The 22,824-nt window shown below is 37.6% G+C and overlaps 1 protein-coding gene across 11 annotated transcripts in view; it reads right to left on the reverse strand.

Moving 5' to 3' along the window:
- The window catches only part of Rbm26 (RNA binding motif protein 26), a 79,988-nt gene that overhangs the window by 42,874 nt on the left and 14,290 nt on the right, over positions 1-22,824 (reverse strand). For 6 of the 11 annotated variants that reach the window (XR_010057829.1, XR_010057830.1, XM_006252425.4 and 3 more), the window contains exons 2-9: positions 13,411-13,529; positions 12,734-12,870; positions 8,043-8,131; positions 6,539-6,756; positions 5,380-5,640; positions 4,405-4,644; positions 3,782-3,952; positions 3,286-3,426 (exon numbers count right to left, since the gene is read on the reverse strand). Coding sequence is in view for 9 of the 11 variants with exons in the window: in XM_006252425.4 (XP_006252487.1) it covers positions 3,286-3,426; positions 3,782-3,952; positions 4,405-4,644; positions 5,380-5,640; positions 6,539-6,756; positions 8,043-8,131; positions 12,734-12,870; positions 13,411-13,529 (1,376 nt within the window). In the remaining 2 variants the exon portion in view is untranslated. The remainder of the gene's footprint in view (positions 1-3,285; positions 3,427-3,781; positions 3,953-4,404; positions 4,645-5,379; positions 5,641-6,538; positions 6,757-8,042; positions 8,132-12,733; positions 12,871-13,410; positions 13,530-22,824) is intronic. The other 5 variants (XM_063274339.1, XM_063274337.1, XM_063274336.1 and 2 more) reach the window with 1 other exon arrangement.

The following is a 22,824-nucleotide window of genomic DNA, read 5'->3' on the forward strand; positions in this document are numbered from 1 at the left end:
ACTGTTTTTTCTGAATTAAATTGACAGCACTGGATAGTTAGTTCCCTTAAGCTACTAAACTCTTCTTCCTGCCTATATCCACCTGTGGGAATATCTATTAATATCTTCATAAGAAATATAAAATGAGGGGCTGGGGATTTAGCTCAGTGGTAGAGCGCTCACCTAGGAAGCGCAAGGCCCTGGGTTCGGTCCCCAGCTCCGAAAAAAAGAACCAAAAAAAAAAAAAAAAAAAGAAATATAAAATGAATTATGGGAGTAGTGGCACAACAGAGCCAGGAGCATGGCCCAGACTAGACCACCTGCCACCATGCTGGGCAGGCAGAAGACTCCAGACGTCTGCACACTGAATAACCACCTGTAGCAGGAACCACACCCTCCACCTCCTCACCCGCCTTGCCCACTGCAGCATCAGAGTGGGAGCGCATTAGGTGAACTAGAAGGGGCAGTGCTGGGTGCAGAAGAGCTGATAGGCTGACCAGTTCAGGTCACCCAGGGCCAGATCCAGGGCTCTGAGTTGGTCCACTCCAACATCTACCTCACCTATGGACTACTGGAATGAATAAAGGGGCCAGTCCTGCATAACCAAAGCAACAAGACTCCATGGCATAAAGTAACAACAGGATATCTGAGAGGAGTCCTGGTGCAGACCCAATATTGATAGTGTAACAGGAGTCAGAGGCCTCAAACCAGACCAATGACTCACTGCAATGAGCATTTAGAAGTAAAGAGGTGTGGATAAAAGGGTACACTGTAGGACACAATGTGACTCGCTACAACTCCCATGAAGAAATGGGTATTTTGTTATTGATTTTTACTTTTTACTGGGGGAAGGTTGCAAGGGTGAGGGCAGATACGAAGAGATAGGGAGATGAGTGGGGTTGGGGTGCATGCATGGTGTGAAATTCACACACAAAACAAATAAATTAGAAGTATAAAAAATTAAGAATTGTGAGGGCAAAAAGGATTATTTATTAGAATTCCATAGTGTAAATGGAAAGGACCTAAATGTTTTTATTTAATGATTGCCCCACACTAAGATTTAACATATGAAGCATAAAAGTCTAATTATCAAATAATATCAAATAAACTAATGCTATGTTCAGGCTACAAGAAATGTATAATTACATAATTTACACTGTAGCTTTTTATGCACCTGTCATAATCTAGAACACGAAATTTGAAACCTAAAAAGGGGACTGATAAGAACATATAGGGATGAAAAGACGACTGAAGAGACCTGGCATTCACCGTTTCAGTGGGTTCCTAAATCAGCTATCAAATTAAAAGCAAAGTTATTAGGTAAAAGGTATGCCTAAAGTATCACACAAAAATATACACAAAGTATCTAAATGGTATTAAAATAATCACTGCACGATAAAGACGATGAGAAAACACATTCATATTTCTAAGTAGGTGTACATCTATCTCAACAGGAAGTGCTTCTTGCACCATTCACAGAGCTGAAATTACCGTAATGCAAATGGATATGTGGTAAAATTTACATACAAAGGATTTGATCTCTTCCTTCTCTCAATCATAACTAGGAATTAGTCTGACACCAGACTGGGTTTAGAAACATTATTACACAGCAGCAGAATACATTTATATCGATCCAAAAGAGCAAAGCATGAGTGAAGTAGAGGTTACCAGTAAAAGCAGGGAATATTGAGAGGGCTTTTTAAAAATGTCGGGGTGGACAGGGACCTCAGCTGTTTAAAGGAGTTCTACTCTTGTTCCAGATTACCAGAGGTCACCAGAGATTACCAGAGGTCAGTGCCCAGGGCCCGTATCTGGCAGCTCACAACTGCCCACCAACTCTAGCGCCAGAGGAACTAATAGCCTCTGGCTGACTCGTAGGGCACCTCCACTCACACACACACTCACCCCCACACAGAAATACATAATTAAAAATATATTTTTTTTCTAAGTGCTAAAGTGACCCAAAGAAAGAAAGAAGGTTTTTGTAAACTAACCAGTGTGGGAGAGAGATTCAGAGAATGAATAAACACTACAAACAACTGTAATCTCAAGGGGCTACTTTTCCATTATAAGCAATGTGTAGGAAAGCTTCTTTTCCTGCTACTACTGATAAGAATTATTAGATTCCCTAGGGAGAATTTCAAAGTATACTGGAAAGAATACGTATGAAGAGATTCTGTGATACCTTACGGAAGGTATGAATTTGAATTAAAATGTTCCTCTCACCTTGCCACAACATGCTTTTCAAATATATAAGATATTCAGAATTTGACACATTCTAATATATAACAATAACAAAACCTCAAATTATAAGGAATCCTAAATTGAGTAATCCACAATGGACACTGTTATTTAAATTGGACATTTCTATGCACCTGGAGTCTGGATGGTTCTAGTCTAAGAACAGCAAGGGGAAGTTTGGGGATGCAAGATAGTTTCAAAGGGCATGATTAAGAATAGGAGGCCTTGTCTGCCTTGCCTGCCTTGTCTGCCTTGTCTGCCTTGCCTGCCTCCGTAATATTTTGTCTCAGTCTTCCATCTGCACCTGTAACTGCTGCCCTGTTTTAACCTGATAGGACTCTAGCCACAGTTTAATGCTAGTAAAGAACTTCTGCTGCCCTGGCTCATCTAAACTTTAGTTTCTAACAACTTAGCTAAAAAGACTGTCTCTCCTAGAATTTAAAAGATGAGTCAAGTACTAGCCCTTATTTCACTTTACTTAAAAGATACCTGTCAAATTTTAAGATCTCTAGAGTACAAAACATCGCACACAGAGCTTAAGTTTTAGGTAAGTTCATTATCCAAGATAGGACAGGCTTTAAGAGTATTAATATTACTCTCATCAGTGCCTCTCAATCTTCCTCATGTTGTGTCCTTGTGTTGTGGTGATCCCTAACCACTGAAAATTTTTGTGTTTCTACCACATTAGTGTAGGGTTTTGTTTTGTAAATATTTTTGAGATGGGGTTTGCCAAAGGAAGGGGTCATTACCCACAGGTTGATTACCAGTTTTAGGTGAACTAGTAAGATTGCCAATAAAACAAGGAGTAAGAAACAGACAAGTTATCTAAGAAACACAGCAGACATTCATGACAGACTAAGCCATCCAGTGAGCAGAGCCTCACTCACCCTTCCTGAGTGCCCTCCTCCTCCGCCTCCTCCTCCGAGGCTTGTGGTGGTGGTGGTGGTGCTGTTATTTGTTTTGATAAAGGTCAACCCAGGGCTTTGTGCATGATAAACAAGCATTCAACTTCTAAACTACGCCCAATCCTGCTTTCACAGAAATCAGAAAGATTGACCATAATACCTCTAGGTGGTAAATCCATGTCCCCAGATGTTAGTCCTATCAAGTTAGGCCTTTGTGCATGGACTCTGTGTCTATACATAGGTCTGGAAGTGTTTGTGATGCTTGGAGCTTCAGGATTGTAGCCATCTGTATCATATGTATCTGGTAACAAAAAAACTGTAATTAAACAATTATAAAAAACCATTTGGTGACTTTTAAACACTGATAATAGAAAAAGTAAGCAGTATAATTTATTATTAATAAACAACATACAACTAATGTATTTTAAATATATAGTAGCTCTATAAAAACTAAACAAAGCAAACAAACAAAAAAATGACACCAATTTAAGTCTTCCAAACTATCTCCTAACTGGGTAATTCAGTATTAATTCATCAAGTCCACCTCCACTGTATAATTTTAGTGAGAAATGTGTCCCCTATTTTAAACTCACTAGGTATTTCTAAAGCTTTGCTCTAAAACTGCATTATGAAATTCAGAGGGGCCAAAACTGCACCTGCAGTAAAGAGAGAGGGTGGAGCAGGAGGAGGCTGGTGGTGGATGCCGGTTGTCACCACAGTAGGAACAGAGCTGGTCGCAGAGTTAGGTGGCGCATCCATGCCAGATGGCTGCAAAGGAGGAAGTGGAGGAGGTGGTCCTGTCAAAACCAAAGAATAAGAAATATCATCTGAAAGCAAACAAACGAGATAAATTATTATACATTCAAATCTGATATCTTTTACCAAGCAAAAATGTTTTCTACAAAGAGCAATCTCTTAACAAGTAAGTCAGCGGGGTTTTTTTTGTTGTTGTTGTTTTTTGTTTCGGAAATATTTAAATCTTTGGTAAACTTTTAAATCTATTACAAAACAGGTTTGATGTAAACTATGAAGGACTAAAGGCAAAGGGATTATTATCATAATGTATGTAATTCACAGGCTTTTACAAATCACAATAAGTAGTTTACTAAAGGCTGAATCATGCATGATCTTGCAAATGGGAATACACTTGGTTTCTATCAGGCATGTATAGGCCTACTTTACAAATTGTTTTAAAAAACAAGCATAAAATTATTAATTCCACAAAAAAGACTGTAAGTGAACAACAAATGATTAACAGGAAACAAATCTATCTTCTGACCTGTGACAGGTGGCAGACTGGGTGGTAATGGACCTGGAGGTGGCACAGGGGGTCTAAGATTCACAGGTGGGGGTGTCAGAATTGGAGGAGGTGGGGGCAGCCCAGGAGGAGGTGGTCCTTCAACAACAGGCGGCTGCGCTGGGAAAGGCAGCATGCCTGGCAAATTCACATCTTCTACAACGACTGGGTCACTCCCGTGATCAAAAGGACACATGTCTCCTCTCATACAAAACCCCTTTTCTGTAAGGAAAGTGACATTGGAAATAAATGCAAAAAGCACTGGAAGTATAAACTACTATCTCTGAGCTAACAAATGATATCAAAAATAAGATTTTTAGTATTGGGCAAAATTATAATTTACATTTTTACAAGGTCTCTTCACTGTTAATATAAGCTATTATCAACTAATATTCTAAACATATGCAATATAAAGAAAATTGAAATACATATATTCAGTAAGTAAAATAATACATAACACTTTTGGCAAATATGCCTCTATATAATACATCAATTACTTAACTATCTCATAACACTAAAACCATACTGCAACTATAATTTCAATATTAAACATAACCTTTTATAGTAAATCCTTAAACATCTTTGATTCTCTCTGAAAAACATCTTACATGGATCCTAAATATATTTCAATAATCACTCAGATTTCTAAAGAATGATTTAATCAAAAATATTTAAGTGAGCTGATTCTTTGAAAAGTAACTCAGATGGTATTGACTGTTTTTTGGTCTAACAATATTATAAACTGTTATGATATAGAAGTGGAAGATATTACAGAACTCACAAAGTAACCTCTCCTTTCCAGTATCCTAGGTAAACTCCGTATGAAGAAGTATACAATCTAAACAAATACTTCAGGCAGAAACTTGTACAAAATATATATGTAAAAAAATCCATACACACAAAATAAATTAGGCAAAATTACAAGAAAATACATCATAAAACAGTTGTGTGACTTACCATCATAATCTCTACACCGTTTCTTTGGCATTGGTGGCCTTACGTAAGAGTTGTGGTCCACCTGGTCTTCATGAAATTCAGACCAACTTTCGGTAGTGTTATTGCCATGATGAGTAGGAGCAATCACGGTTATGGTGCTGCTCAAAGTCGGTACAGGATAGTGGCCAGACGAAATGTTCGATACTGAAGAGACTGGTGTATAGTTATTTTCTAACGGATCAGTTCTATCCAGGTCATATTTAGGTTTCACCAGGTCCCTTTCTGCAATAAAATATAAGTAACATGTAAAACTGTTTCTTAAAAGGAAAAATAAAAAACCTCTCAGGTCTAAAAAGAGCAATAGTTTTTGCTAAACATAGAAAACAGTCCAACTTTGCACAAACCTCCTCCTTTAAAAAATTCCTGAATAGCTCACTGATCAAAGTGCAGAAAGTAAGTGACTGTGGAGTGCTGGGTCCTCCCTGAGACAGTCATGTCCCAGCCGTGCTCCAAAAGAGGCAACAACATTGGAAGAGAAGGCAGAAAGATTGTAGGAGTCAAAATTCAAGGAAATTACTTAAGAGCCAAAGATAAGGGAAGCCTGATGAAAAATGTCTTCTGGACAGCAGACATCCATTGCATTCATAAAACTCGCAGCCCATGTGGCTGCCTAGAAACCAAGTCAGTCAACACTCTAGCACAGAGAGAGGACACAGGAGGAGGCCCACTGCTGCTGACTGCTGCAAGCACAGGGAGTTTCGTTTACCTCAGTAGTGTGGCCTATGTTATGTTGGCTGTGCTACAGTGGATGGTTACCTAGATTCAGGCACATATAACTTAAGAGTGAATTCCAGGACAACCAGAGCTACAGAGAAGACCATTTCTTGAAATAAATAAAATCTTTAAAAGAAAGCATTCACAGAAGCCAAGAAGAGCAGGTCTTTAATCCCAGTACTCAGGAGGCAAAAGTGTGCAAACCTCTGAATGTCTGAGGAGACCCTGGCGTTGATAGCTAGTTCTAGGACAGCCAGGCTACACACTGAGAACCTGTCTCCAAAACAAAGAAAATTGAAGGCATTCTCAAAAATAGTAAGAAACATAAAAGACAATACATTAAGCAGCACAGAAGGTTTTCCTGGTAAAGAAATGCAACCAAATCACCAACACAGGGATTACCAACCCCTGCTTCGCGTTCTGCTTCTGCTCCTTGTCCTGCTTCGATCTCTATCCCTGTCACGAAGCCTCTCTTTACTCCAGCTTCGACTTCGACTCCTGCTGTAACTGCGACTCCTCCCTCGCCTTCTGTTATACCGGTCTCTGTATGAATCTCTTCGAGGAGGGTTTCGATCATAATCTCTTTTTCGAGAACGATCATCTTTTTTCCTCTCATCACGGCTTCTAAAAAATATATATAACATTTCTGTGAATAGTGCTGAAGTAAATGTAAAAGCCCCTCAAATATGTACGCTGTGTTACTATCATCATAAGAACAAAGACAGCTCCAAAACACGAGACCTGAGTTTAGCTATACTTACTCTAAAAGCTCTTAAAAAGATCAAACTTATCTCTTAATTCTTAAGTCTCATGTACAATATCTATACCTTATATATGTACACAGACATCTACGCACATCTTATATTACAAATAGTCTACACATTCGCTCATTTGCATGTATCTCCTGAATCATACCTGGAACACTTTGAAAGCATAATAGGAAAAATATTTCACTCACACTGAAGGGAAACTTCAAGCCACCCAACAACAACAACAACAACAACAACTCAAAAAGCAAAGGCCTAGTATGTGTCTTGCTGTTAACATATGTTTATTATTATATTTCTATCATTTGAGACATAGTCTTGCTGTACAGCCCAGACTGGCCTGCAATTTGCTTTGTAGCCAAGGGTGGCCTCTAACCCAGAGAGAGATCCACTGCCTCTGCCTCCTGAGTGCTGAGATTAATACGGTTGTCATCATACCCAGCCCTATTTTTATTATTACTATCTTATACTTGTTACTTGTTATTACAGTAAGTAAAATGTTTCCTTATAAGCATGTACATATACTTACTATACTCTAACTTACTGGAGTTTTATTATCTTTTTTTGACTTGAATAGGGACATTTTTCTCTCCCCTCCTCTCCAAACATTGCTTCTAGAGTCATTATTTGAAGTGGTAACACTTTATATCTCCAATACTTTGTCCTTATATATACATGACATCATCTATGATGTAATAAATGTATCTTCATAAGTTATTAAAAAAAAGGGAAAAGTCCAAAATAAAATTTCTCACTAAGAGGCATTGTATCTGAAGTTAGGAAAATCAGTAACAATAGCAATTAATATAAACAGCACTATTTTAAATATCACTCCCAGCATATACATCAGAACTAGATGTTCTTGGTACAAAGGTCCTAGCTCTATTTCCCTAGACCAATAAAAGAGCTGCTGAGCTCGGTGTAATGATGGCGTGTGCCTACAATGTGATCCCAGCACTCAGGAGACAGATGCAGGACTGCCATAAGCTGTATGCTACCTAACTGGCAAGGTTCTGTCTCTCCCCACCCCAAACCCAAAATCCGAAAGAACAAATCATATGTAAGATTACTTGTTGCTTTGGAAAACATAATTAGTCTAAATAATAAAAAACTAAAATCTTTAAGGATGTTTCAACAAATCACCTGTTGTCTCTGTATCGGGAGCTTGACTGCGGAGGACTGTGATTCAACCTTCTGGAAAACTTCTTCTCTCGCTCTTCCTCCTTTGTGAGCTAATACAAAAAAAAAATTGGACAACAGTAACATAGCAATAGTTATGTTACTATTTCAGTTAATATTAAGCCTAATTTATAATAGACACAAAATTATCCTCACAAATATTCAAGCAAAAGTAATCTCTCTGCCAAATACAACCCTTTAGCTGTAACTGGTGAGCTTAAACTGAGTAATAAAGCCATAAATCCTTACTGTAAATAATGGTGACAAGAAGATATTTTAAGCAAATGTCTTTGTTTTTACATATAAAAACCACTTTTATCCCTTGTTTCAGAAGTCTAATATGAATTCACACTTTGTTTCCTAGATCTCGTCTCACATCAGAAAACATATTAGTGCTAATCAAGCGAGTAAAAAAAGAAGCACACAAGAAAATGATAAACAAATCACACAGCTCTCTGTCTGTTTAGAGCATGTCAGCTATGTACCATTTCCTAGAGGCCTCTATTCATGTTTTACAGCTACTAGAAAGCAACCAAGAATATGCCTTTAGTCACTGTTGCACTATCCAGATTGTATTTCCCACAATATTGATTCCATAGGACATTAATATATCATTAGAAATAATTTAGAAGTTAAACAAATAATTTAGACATTAAATAAATTAAAATATTGTTAACAAATTCTGTAACTATGCCAGGGCTTTGAAGATTGTGTATTTTAAGTAAGAACATAAGGAAATCTTGACGCAGACAATCTATAAGTACGTATATCCACGCTATGTCAGCCTTCCTTCCCAGCATCTACAAAAAAATAAAATAAAAAACCCACGGATATGAAATATACACCATATGAATTAATGAAAATAGAAACATATGAAAAACCTAACTTGGAGAAATGTTTTTCAACAATTTGTACAATCCCTCTTCCTGTTGTTTTTTCCTTCATACCCACTTCAGATTCTCTTGTCAGTCCACAGAAAACCTAGTACTAATAAAATCTACCTGATGCAGTTTTACTTAGGACTCAGACTTGAGTTTCAAGGCTGGCCTGAAACTTAAAACCCTTCTACCTCAACTTCAAGGGCAAGATGATAAGCCTTAGGATAGCTGGGTCTTCTGCTGCATTTCCCCTCCTATTTGCCACAATGTATTCTTTTAAGCAAACGTTAACATTCCATCCTACAAACATACACAGCAACATATTAGACATGCACACATACATACACAGCAACATTCCATAATATGTGTCCCCCCCAAAAAACTTTTAGTACTTCTTTACCAAGTGACATTTTGATAATTCATTACAAAAACCTTCCACAGCTTGTGAAAAATACTATAATAAAGAACTGCCTTAGCCTTTGTGGTCATCACCATGCACTGACAGGGTCCACAGTTGGCCCAAGAGTTTATGAGAATTAAAATATAATTTAAAGCTAGATACAGTAACATGCCTATACTTTCAGATATTCCAGAAGCTAACACAGGACATCACCTCAGGTGCTGTTTGAATATAACCTCACATATACACTCTCCTTCCATATGTATGTGTGCATGTGAATATTTATAAATATTAATTTTAGTAAATACACGCACATAAAATTAATTGCAAGCATCCCAAACTTTTACCTGTAGGCAAAATTTTAATCATCTTATATGTTCTCCATATGGGCAAAGTGAGGAACAGTAGGACAATGGTGTCCTCCTTATATTCTATCTATCAGGTATTATGAAAGTTATACGAGTATGTTTATGATCCTCTCCTACAGATAAAACTGAAGTGGATGGTGTGTGTGCATATGTGTAAAAATTTATATACATATTCAGATAGAGATAAAAAATAATTTTGATAACTATTACACATTATTGTGTATTACACATTATACAGTAAGCTGTCTTGCTTATATCCACTGAGAACAGGCGAGGAGGAAAGAGAAAAATCAAGAGTTACAGCCACATCTCCAACAGTAATGGCACTATCATTTACTAACATCGTGCCATGTGCCAAGCAGTATACCAATTATTGTATACACATTTTACTTGTTCCGTACTATAATCCTATAACATTTCCATTTCACAGCTATATGATACTTTTAAATTAAGATTTCAACATCATGGAGTGGTTACACAGAAAGCAAAAATTCTAGTAAAGACTGGTGTGGAGGGCTAACGAGGTGATTCAGTGGTTAAGAGCATAAACTAGTCCTGTATAGGACCTGAGCCTGGTTCCCAGCACCATGTCAGGCAGCTCGGGACCACCTATAACTTCAGGAGATCTCTTCCTGAACACTGGCACTCGCATGCAAACACTCACACAGAGACACACAAGTGTGGATACCATTAAAAGTAATAAAATTTTTAAAAGGATGGGCTGGGTCAGGTGTTGGTGACAACACCTCTTCCTCTGCAGGAAGAGGCAGAGCCAAAAGAACTATTAGCAAGCTAGAGGTGAACCTAGTCTACATTCCAGGTTCCAATCAAGCTAGAATACATGGCCTTTGTCTAGAGAAAATCAAAACCAACTCCTTTAAACTAAAAGTAGCTGAAAAAAATATTATAGTGTGAAGGTCAGCAATTGTCTTCATTAGTACAATTGTTGTAAGTCACCTTGATTTTTAACAAACTGAGAAATTATTAAGGTTATTAAGCAAATATAACTACGGATTATAAAATACAATTAAAAACTTCTTAACATTCTTAAGTATAGGCCTATCTACTGCATTGTGAACATCCCTTTGTTTGACTACCTTAAAAATATTGTCTGACTAAACAGTAACAGACAGATACAAATAAATTTACTGTTCAGAGGCAGCATATGAAACAGTTAAAATGCTAAGTAGAGGGGCCTACTTACAATATTGGTCCTCAGCCACCTTCTGAAAACCTTGGTATCTATAGTGTTCCCATTTCCCAACAAGAATAGCTCACTGAACTTGTTTGTGAAAACATTTTGGTTTGTGCCAACACTTGCTTTTTGGGAGTCTGGAATTCTGTTTTATATTAGGTAGAAGATGTCTTCTCCAAATAAAAACTAAGCGCTGCTGCTCTTTCAGGTGTCTTGGGTTCAATTCCCAGCACCTACATGATGGCTCTCAACCATCTGTAATTGCAGTTGCAGGCAATCTGAGACTCTTTTGGCTTGTGTGCACAAGGCACACAAATGATACATAAATATCCATAAACACAGAATAAGATAATCTTTATTTTTGTATTTTTTAAAAAAAAAAAAAAAAAGGAAGCGTCAACGGTCAGGAGCCATCAGGGAGAAGCTAAAACCTTCAGGTAATCTTCCTGAGATAGGTCCACCTTGGATTAAAAACTACAAAGGATTTGCTGCTGAAGGCAAAGCCCAGGAGAATTTCATTTTAGGAAAGATTCCCCCTATTAATATGTTTTTCCTGTTATTATTAAATACATATAACAATCAGTAGGTATTAGCCCACCCTTTTGAGCAGATCTTTGCAGAACAATGAAGATAATTTCTTAAACCTTAAAGATGATCCTGTAAGAATTCCTAAAATTAAATTAGTAATTATTAAGCTGTTTTATAGTGAAACTGCTATTAAGTTCTCTCTGATAATCAAACTGCAGTGAGAACTCTGCCAGTCTTCTAGTGTCACAAGTTAATTGCTTCTGGGATAGTAAGCAGGCATTCTGCAACTTAGCACATTCTTTATAATTTTATAATTTTATAAATTTTGTAATTTTTATGACCTTTTAAGGCTATAAAACCATTAACCAAAGGTCATAAGAAGGGAAGTAACGATTTACTAAAGATGCAAGAACAGAAGATAAAATATTGACTGGGTTCATCTATACAAAACTTGACTAATATCTTAGTCACCAAAGTTATGGTTTTTGACTCTCTATGAACTTGTAGAAGCTGGTGACAGACGATGATGTTTAGTCAGATAATTACTCTCAATGCATGTGAACATTCTCTTGTTGTAAACTTCTTACTCAAGTTACAGTTCAAATTTATGTATAAACTTGTGGTGAACTTTTCACCATGTGATCATGAATTCTGAAAGAGGTATAGGTGCTGAGGACAAAGAGAGGAGAAAGCCCTCATCTCCTTTTTTCTTAAACAACCCTGATTCCCCTTTACTTAATCCCATGCTATTTTATGATGTGATGGTAAACAGTTTCTTGCCTCAGAAGAGCTACTGAAGCAAACTTAGACCTAAGACAGGTAAACCTTTTATTATCATACAGCCCTAAAAACTCGAAAGACCAAGTCTTACCCCACCAATGCTCTTCCCCCTCTGCTGCCTCAGGAAGAACCAAGCAAGAAAGAGTAACTGCCACAGCTGGCTCCAGCAACCAAGCCTCTTACTCATTCCTTAAAACACACATTACTACTACAACTCATTTCAGGGGAGTTAAGCACATTCTATATGACCCCACTGAATCTAGACATCTGCACTTGTTTTCCACCAGATTTCCTTTCTCAAACCATTTTTCTTTGTTAACTTCTAATTCGTTTGCATTAATAAATCATAGTAATGATTATAACTCAATTCTGAGTTCAGTAAGTACTCCTAGAAGTCCCTGAACTTAGGAACAGTATTAGGACACCTCATAGAAAAGTTCAAGAAAGAAAACTCAATAGATTTCTTTTGTGAACTTAAGGAACCAACACAGAGTAACAAATCTCACCTCTTCCTTTTTTATATCTTTTTCTTGGTGCTGAAGGAAGTCTACCTTCAGGCTTCCTGACGACGGCTGCTCTGGAGGAGGTAGATAACTCTTTGTATTCACAGCATCGAAAAGTTTTTCAACAAATATTTGTGTCTCTAAAAATAAAACCAAAAGAGTCACAGATCAAAAGATATTTAATAAGATCTTAATTCCCCAATTCTGCCCATCAAGCTTCTTAACATCCTGACCAATTGCTTGTCAAGCATCATATAATGGTTCCATGACCGACATTCATTCAAGTTTCAAGAGTAGAATGACAAAAGCCTGTCAGCCAGCTACTTCATTCAAGACTATTCTGTGACACATAGCACATGCAATATATAGACACAAATACTAGCCATTATCTAATTGTGGGGAAAGTACAACAAACAAAAGTTGAAAACATGTCCTATACAACATTCTAAGAAGTTTCTATAACAATGTCTTAAATAGCTGGCCACTTTCTTAGATTAATAAAATCTATGAAACAAAATAAACACAAAACATATTGAGGAAGTAAGCCATATATATAATTAGGAATATGTGTATTCAACTTTGTTACAGCTAAAAGCTTTGTTACAACTAGAGGTTTGATTTTTTAATAGTCTATACATAACTTACTCAAATAATATTTTAAAACCAAAGGTGATTATTACCTTTCTGAAGAAATACATCAAGCTGATCGATACATAACGCCTTTAATTCTTTTTCACTTTTGTCTTTTTTTACCAGAGCCAAAACATATTTTGCTAGGGCTGATGGATCAGCATCACAGCTAAAGAAAAAAAAAATAATAATGCTGGGTGAACATTCAGATTCATAAACATCACATTAAATATGAAACTAAAACCATGAACCTACTACAGAAAAATCACTGGCATTAGAGAAAAATGAGAGACAACACAAAAGTCTTGTCAGGAAAGAGTACTATCGCTATATAAAAACAAAAACTTCAGAATGAAAAGAATCAAGAAAACTAGGACTAAAAGCTCAATAGCTACAACGGCTCTCAACCTTCTTAATGCTGTGTCCCTTTAATACAGCTCCTAATGTTAAGGTGACCTCCAAGCATAGAACTATTTTCATTGCTACTTCTTAACTGTAATTTTGCTACTGTTATAAATCTTGAGGTAAAAATCTGATACACAGAATATCTGATATGTGACTCTGTGAAAGTCATTCAACCCCCAGAGGGGTCACTACCCATGTGTTGAAAATTCCTAACACTACATTTCTATAACTAAGACCAACTCTGTAACCGAGGCAGGGGATTAGGGATAACTGTCCATTTAAAGAGAACTGAAAAAATTATATTAACTGCACATATGGGATTGACAGAAAACAAGGTACTCAAAAAAGGAATATACTTAAGAAAAAGCAACTTTTTACAGTTAAAATGCAAGGTGTAGAAAAGTATTAATGTGCTGCCATTTGTAAGGAAGAGATTATATACATGGATTGTTACAAATAAACATACATATACATAAGTATAACCTAATAATTATGGTAAATTGCATGAGGAAATGATAGCAGGACCCAAGTAAAGGAGAGACCAGGTCAGAAAGGGATATCTGAATAATGTTCATCCAATTCAAAAAGAGCAAAGAATTCTTAAGTTAAATAAAATGTTATTTAATTAAGGATCATTTTACAAATTTCAGAACAAAATAATAGCAATGGCGAACTTTACTGAACCCATTCTGTTCCATAAGAGGCTGTCTCTACATACTATTACTTGGAAAGCTCTTCTTACTGAAGAAATTGAACAAAAACAAACAAACAAACAAAAAAGCTAAGTAGGTTTCCCAAGACAGTTAAACAATAAATGAGCCAATATTTAAGACTAAAATATCTACTCTAAAGCTTACCTTCTGGTTAATGTGTAATTCCCTATTTGTAGGGCAGCGGACCATGCCACCAGACAGAAGAACTGGTAAAGTAGTAACAAGTTCAGACCCCCCAGTAATTAAGAACCACAGGAGCTCGAACTAGCTCCTGACCAGGTTCCTGTCCTGGAGCACATGGCCACAACATTCCACTGAGAGAACCATGACAACCAGTCATGTAGCATAAAACTAGAGAGCTCTCCATGCTAATGAGATCTCCAGATAGGCCCCAAGTGTTTAGTCAATGAACTTCCGCTTCCTCAGTATCCCTTCCTGCAAAAGGTATTAAATCTCTGGTTCACCCTGAGTAAGATAACTGTATCTTCATCCACCATGAATAAAACAGTTCGGACACGAAAGTACTCTCGCCTTCGTCAAGGACAAATGTGGGAGGAGGCCTTTGTCTAAGTCTCCTGTAGAAGGTTCCTCTGTACTCCCAACACTCACTCAGAGCTAAGCTGGACCCACACAAACACACACAATTCCCTTCCCAATTTCTCATGGTCACCTGGAAGTTTGAGAACTGCATAGCCTCCGTCGCAACCACAACTCCCACTCCCCAACTCTTTGTCACAGGAGAAACATGGGCTGGGACCCCTATCCTAAACTGTGTTTCGCCTCCTAAGTGGCACATCAGTGGCTTTCAGACACCCTAGAGGCAAGGCAGAAACTCAGAAGGATACCCCCTTTGCAATGAATTGCCCAGAAACCAGATAATCTACTGCTCATTTCCCTAAATGCCTACCTAGTGTTACAACCACAAATTTCTATCCATCTCCCAGGTTATTTCCTGTAAATAAGGTCAGCGTAGAATGGAAAAAATGTGTGTGTGTGTGTGTGTGTGTGTGTGTGTGTGTGTGTGTGTTTTTCCAGGACAAACCAAACTACCTAGAGAGAATCAAACACAAAGTGCCTGTTGTACCCACATAAAAAATAGACAGTGAAAGAAAAAAACCACACACACACACACACACACACACACACACACACACACACACACACACACATACATATACTGGGATGAAAAGGACATCATGGCATCCCTTGCTTTTCTCAGTCACTTTTAAAGAAGTCATATGCAATGCCAAGGGGCACTCAAGCAGTATCATAGAAAATATCGCAAAGCAATTAAATGAGGGTGCAAGGCAGTGGCTAACAAGGACTACTGATTCTTACAAACTTGCAGCAAACAGTACATGCAATAAGCCTCCAAGCAAATCCTGAAGTCCCAAAAAAACCTTCATTTTATCTCCAACAAAGGGCCTAACCACAATCCAACAAGAAGACAGAAATAGCCCACTAACCTAATCCTAAATACCTGACCTATAAAACTGAGACCATAAATGCCTGCTTTGTTGCTAAGTTCCTGGATAACTTGCTGCTCAATTACAATAAATCAATGCTTCTCATAAAACTACTTCCATTTTTAACAAAGACTTTAAGTTAGTTGTAATCCAAATGCAGGGGCGGGGGCATTTTAATGGCACATAAGAAACTTTATTAAAACTTCCTTTCAAAACTTACTTTGGGCTAAAGAAATGAATGGGTCAGTGGTTAAGAGCACTGGCCATTCTTCCAGAGGGTGAAATGGGGCAAAAATGAACATAAAACATCTCAATTTCCCATGAGATCAATAGCTTCAGTGACTTTTAGCAAATTACCCAGATTAATATAATCATTCACAAAATTAATTAAAAGCCTAAAAATAAAACTTCACCAATATCTGAATATACTTTAATACAACTAATAATGTTTTTATTTTTAATAATAGGAGTTAGAAAGGTGACAGTTTCTGCATGTAAAGGTAACACAGAAGTACTCTGACTGCCACATGCACACAATAGCAAATGTAGCCATACACATATACACAAAAAATAAGCATTTTGAAAAATGCAAAAGTATAGGAGTAGCTACTAAGAGCAGTAATCTCTTCTAGATAGGTAAGGTGAAACTGTATACATCAAGTAAGAATTAAAAGAAATTGAAAAATTTAATAAAATTCTTTAATATCTTAATAATTTAAACTTGAATCAGACTGGGTCTGAAATAAAAGCTGCAAGCAATCCTCTAAAATGCTTGATTGTATTCTAACTTATAATGTAGGACTTTCAAAATGGTATGACAGTACAGAAAACTTTGTTCCACTACAATACTTCTTAAAGATTCTTGTCTATTCAACTATCCTGACCCTGTTAGAATTTCAGTGGGAGATAGCTAATGGAGGAATTTAACCCAAGCTTCCATTTTCAACAATCTTCAAAGAGAGAAGCTGGAGGTTGCCTAGACTTGAAATTAAAACTTAAGTATATTAACTCAATAGCTCTGGAACATAGATATAAAAACCCATCTATTCTGACCAACTTTTTATTTTACATTCATGAAAATTATCTAATTTGCATCAAGTCCTAATTCTATATTCTGTACTTAGAATTACTCTTTCAAAATCACAAATTTCATTACAAAAGACATAATACATAGACTATGAAATTTAATTACTATAGTTTAAAAAAGCAAAAATATTTGTAATAATTAACTTACAGTAAAGGCTATTGGGAATTATGAAGCACCTGCATTACAAAATAAGATATAAAACATACTCTAGGGGGTTGGGGATTTGGCTCAGAGGTAGAGCAAGGCCCTGGGTTCGGTCCCCAGCTCCGGGGTAAAAAAAAACAAAAAACAAAAAAAAAAATACTCTTGATAACCATCAAAATCCATTTTTTTAGATATATTAATTCTGGATTTCACTACAACCCTTTCTTATTTGCCTAATGTATAATTTGAGTATATTTACTCCACTTCCCTCCCTCACAGACTTTCTGGTCTCCTCCCTTTTCCCAGAGATTGCCCTCCTACTTTCATGCTTGGTTTTTAAATCTAGATTCTGAATAACATGGAAAGGTAGTAATAATCTCTTCCCAGGTCCACTTTACTTCACTTAACATACATTCTTCAGTTCCACCCATCTCCTAGCAATTTTTTCATTTTATTGCTAAATAACAGTATTTGTATAAATACCAATGTATTCACTCACCTGCTGATGATCATACAGGCTGACCCTCTAATTTAACTACCGTGATTATTTCCAATATAACAGGGGCACTGCGAGGATCACTACTGATTTTGAAAGTATACCCAGGAGTTGTATAGGGAGATCATATGGTATTTTTTAGATTTTTGAGGATCTTCCATACTGACTTCCTTAATGGCAAGGCTAATAATTTACTTTTCCATGAACAGGGTTTAATGGATTCCTTCTTTACCCTATCTCGATCATCATACCCAGCATTTCTTTTTGTGTCATTCAAATTTGCATACAAGTGTGGGTATGTGGAAGCCAGGAGTCAGTATCAGGTGTAAAGTGGAAATTTCTGGGTTCTTTCGAGAGTCAGTTGTGTTAGATACTGCTTTTCTGGGGCAAACAGGTGAACGAGTGTTTTCCTAAAGTGGGCACAGGTCAAAGACTAAGGCAGACTCATAAAGGAACGTTTCAGTGAGGCAAACACAGGAGAGAGGATGTTCTGCATGTACTGTGTAGTTAAGCTCCCTTTGTTGGGATTCCGGCTGACTGGATACATGTACTGAGGCAAGGCACATGGAAGACACATGATGTTTGGAGGGTATAAATAGGAGTTACGGAGACAGAGCTTGGCTTGCTGGTACAGCTAGCTGTAGGTCTGGAGTCTTCACTGATCTTCACTTCCCTGAGAGAGAGGCACGCGACTCCTGGTGGTCCTGCTGGTCCCTCTCCCCCTCCCAGGCTGGCCTGGCTATCTCTGCTAGTCCGTGTCACTGCTGCAGTGAACACAACTCTACCAAACTGGACTGCTGGTGTATCCGTGAAGCGTTTGCAAGTGGATCAATCTGCACTGCCTGCTGGCCTGTGCACTGAACTGCTGGTTTCCAGACAACACAGACAGGAGTTGCTCCAAAGAACCGTATTAAACAGGTCCACTCTCTCACCCCATCCTTTCTTTCCCACTACCTCTGGTGGGTGATGGGCAAGGGAGCTTAAAGCGTTTAAGAATCATTAAAAATAGGATTTGAAAAAATTAAAGTTACACAGGTGTCATCTATGATCATTCGCTACCTTATTTTTTTAATTAAAATATATCATTTTCCCCTTCCCTTTCCTCCCTCTAATTCCTGTGTGTCCTTTCAAATCATAACCTTTTTCTTTACTGTTATATACACATATAAGCATGTTAATATATGAATACAACCTGATGAATAAATTTGTTACTTGTATGTATATGATTTCAGGCCTGACCACCTGACATGGAACAACCAATTAAGAGACCATCCCCCAGGACGACTAATTCTCTTGCTCTCAGCATTCCTTGGGTGCCTACTGTTCTTTGTCTAAGGGTAGGGTCCCATGAAATTTCACCCTTCCGCATTAGCATGTCTGTGCTGTTCCTAGTTCAGGCCTTGTTTAGGCAGTCATATTATTGCGGTACCGTGGGTGAAGTTCCATTGTCATTTCTAGGAGACCCCATCCCGCAGCAGTTTCCAGGGTCCCCTGGCTCTTATCATCTCTCCAGCCCCACTTGCACAGTGTTCCCTGAGCCTTAGGTGCAGGAGCTGTGTTATGCCTGTATGCACTGGTGCTGGGTGGGCTTCCCCACAGTTGGTTGTTCTCTTCACTTTAATCAGCTGTAGTTTACTGTTACAAAACAAACTGTCTGTGATGACATGGTGGGAGCTCTACAACTAGGAATTACTTTTAAAACCAGCTTTTCTCAAGTTTTCCATATACAAGAACAATGTTGCCAGTGTCTTAATACAAACAACCCCTAGCCTAGTTAGCCTGGTTTCCACTGCCCATGTCCCTTGGCATTCTGGTCTTCTGAACTCAACCTGAAAGGGTCACTAAGCCCTGCTTACAACACTCTAACAGCTTCAGTAGTCTAAAGTTCTGAATCTTTCTGCATTCTTTCAACAAACCAGTACAGAAGGTTTATGAATCACATGATCCCACTTCTCAATACTAATTTTCTACATTAGTTATTTTCTTGTTCCTGTGACTAAATAGCTGAAAAGAAGAAATTTAAAGCAGATGTTAAATCTGGCTCCTGGTTTAACCGACACAGTGTATTACAGTGGGGAAGGTACAGTGATAGACAGTTCTCTCAAAAGCAGGAAGCAGCTGCTTGCTAACATCTCAGTGGACCAGGGCTGTACTTCTTTTATGAACTGTTTAGTTCACTTGTCCAATTACTGACTGAATTATTTATTCTTTTGGTGTTCAGTGGTTTGAGTTCTTTATATATTCAGTATAGTAATCCCACAGAAACAAGTGGCTCGATTTTCCAGAGCTTGTCCTTCTTAGAAAATCGTTGCCTATGCCTAGACCTTGCAATAATTTCCCTGTGTTTTCCTCTAGTATTTCTTAGTCTCACCGCTTTGTTTTATTCCCATGGATAATCAGTTTTCCCTATATTGAAAAGGCTGGTTTAAAAAAAAAAAATCAAATGCTTTTAATACCTTGGTTAGAAAGAAGATGGCCACAGCTGTCTCGGTTGATCTCTGTATATGCCATGCTGGTTTTTGTTACTGACTGTGGCTTTGGGTATAATTTTACATGAGGTAGACCTCCATTTTTCCCTTTACCTTAAGTTGCTCTGACATTTCAGTGTCTTTTTTGCTTCTGTGTGAACTGTAGGGATTTTTCTTCTAGTTCTATAAGAAATGTCAATGGAATTTTGATGGCTATTATATTAAATGGGTTCTTTACTTTTGTCTATTTTTACAATAATATTGCTCCATCTGTTAACTCTAGGACTTTTTATCTTCTATTGTCTTTTCCAATTTATACAATGTTTTACAGTTTTTGCTGAATCTACCCACTGCCGAAGCTTATCTAATACTTACACAATAATAATGGTGCAAGTCTTTTGAAAAATCAAAACCTACTTGCAGTGTCACTTCCTCTCCAACAAGGCTACAACTCCTAATCCTTGAAACCACACAGAGCCGAAAGCAAAGCCCCATGTCTAGGTACATGCTAGTTTTTATCCCAGTTCCCAACAAAGAAGAGTGCTTCCCTCAGGCCAGCAGGTCACTGACCTTCTACTTACTACAAAACAAAGTAAACGGTAATCCATTCTTTTCAGGAACCAATAGGAGGGAGAAGGCTAGGGAGCATTTTGCCATGTCAAGAAGAGAGGCAAAATTATCCAAGGGGAATGGTTCTGCAGAGTAAAATACAAAAAGGCAAGCACTAGAGATAAAGCTCAGCTTGTAGCAAGCTTGCCTAGCATGGAAGAAGCCTATTATCACAGAACTGAGCGAGGGGAGGAGTGAGGGGAAGGAAGGAGGGAGGATGTGAAATTCAAGGTCATCTTCCTAACCAGCCTGAGCTACAAAGAGACCCTGTCCAAAACACTGACACCCAAGTTTTATAAAACTGCTTCCAAAATCATTCTGAAAATATTTGTACTTAACTGGGACCAGTCTGATGTACACCAGGTAAGGACACTTTCACTGAAGCCTACAATACGTGTTTGTCCTGAAAAACACATGGAAATAACTTACCACACACACACACACACACACACACACACACACACACACACACAAATGTAATTTTAAAAAGAAAAGGTTTTGTTCTGTTCTGTTTTGTAGGGCTAGAGAAATGGCTCAGCAGTTAAGAACTTGCTGTTCTTCCAGACTAGAGTTCAACTGCCACATCATCAGTCATAGCCATTGATGGCCCTAGAGTTCTCTTCTCTCATATCTTACTCCAACGTCCCTGCACACACATGGTGCAAAGACATACAAGCAGGAAAACAGCTATATGCATAAAGTAATAATGTTTGAATTTAATTTTAAAATCATAGATTTTTTTCAACTCAAAAAAATCTCAAGACTAAGGATATTAATCTTTAATTTCTTCTAAGAAAACAGATGTTCTGCCAAATTGGAATTACGATCCAAATTACAAGAAGGCATTTGATAAACTTGTCAAGCACAGTTAAAAAAAAAATGTATACACACATACACACATACACACACACACACACACACACACACACACACACACTTAGGAATGACTAAAGAATGAAAGAGCTATGGTAAATATATTCACCCTTATGACAATGCTTTAGTTAAAAAAAAAACCCTGTCTGCCGTGTTTTAAACACTATGTCCTCTTTTAGTCCATCAGTACTAAACTAAACTGTTAGCCTTTCCTTGACGTGGGAGGCGGGTGAAGGAGGAAGAGGAAGAGCAGCACCAGCATCATAAACTCTGAACAACTGGGGTTTTACGGTTCCTTGTCTGAGGCTATTTCTACCATATTCACAAGTAATGTACTACTCCTGGGTTGGCATTTTACTTCTCTGGGAACCAACCTTCACATCAGTCTTCTGAGCTATTCCAGATCCAAACTCTATTTGTCAGGCAATGACTGTCTGCACCTGTCTTTCTCCCTTTACCTGTCCCTCTCTCTCCTTACTCCCCAGAACCCCAGACTTTGGAATTCACTATATTATTCAGGCTGGTCTCTGTCTGTACCAGTACCATCATGCCCTTCTCCCCAACCCAGACTGCTGGGTTTAAAGATGTGAGCCACTAAAGGCCCTTACAACCTTTTAAAATCAAGATGGCAGGCCTCAGAGTGTATGTCACTACATTTAGAAGAACAAGTAAATTATCTGCTGAACTGCATTTTTTACATTTGTTACATTTTTAATCACCCATTTTTCCATTTGTAATGAATGACTCCACTTAAAATTTAGTAATTTTCATATCAATGTGTTGAAGAAAATAACTGGAAAACAGCAGGGGGAGTACAGGAATAGGAGGATGTAAAAATTTTTAAAAACTCAAGCACAGGCTATAATTTATACTGATACAGTAGCACCAGTCACTTCTTACAAAAATATGATAAAATGAGTAACATCATAAAACAACTTTACCTGAACTGCTGAACTTAAAAAAACAAGAATGTGCCTGGCCCAGCTTTCAAGCATCTATGTCTTAATAAAGTTTTCAGCACCAAGATTACTCAGTCAATTCCTAATAAAAATAACATATTTCCCACATGGAAACTACACAGGAGAAAATGTTCATTGCAGAATTATTTACACAATAGAGACAAACAACCCAATGGTAAAAGCAAAACAGTGACGCAAGCATGGGATGGCCCACACAGCAAACTGAATTTTTGTCATTTTAAAG

The sequence above is a fragment of the Rattus norvegicus genome, chromosome 15, assembly GCF_036323735.1.
Source record: "Rattus norvegicus strain BN/NHsdMcwi chromosome 15, GRCr8, whole genome shotgun sequence".
NCBI classification, from domain to species: Eukaryota; Metazoa; Chordata; class Mammalia; order Rodentia; family Muridae; genus Rattus; species Rattus norvegicus.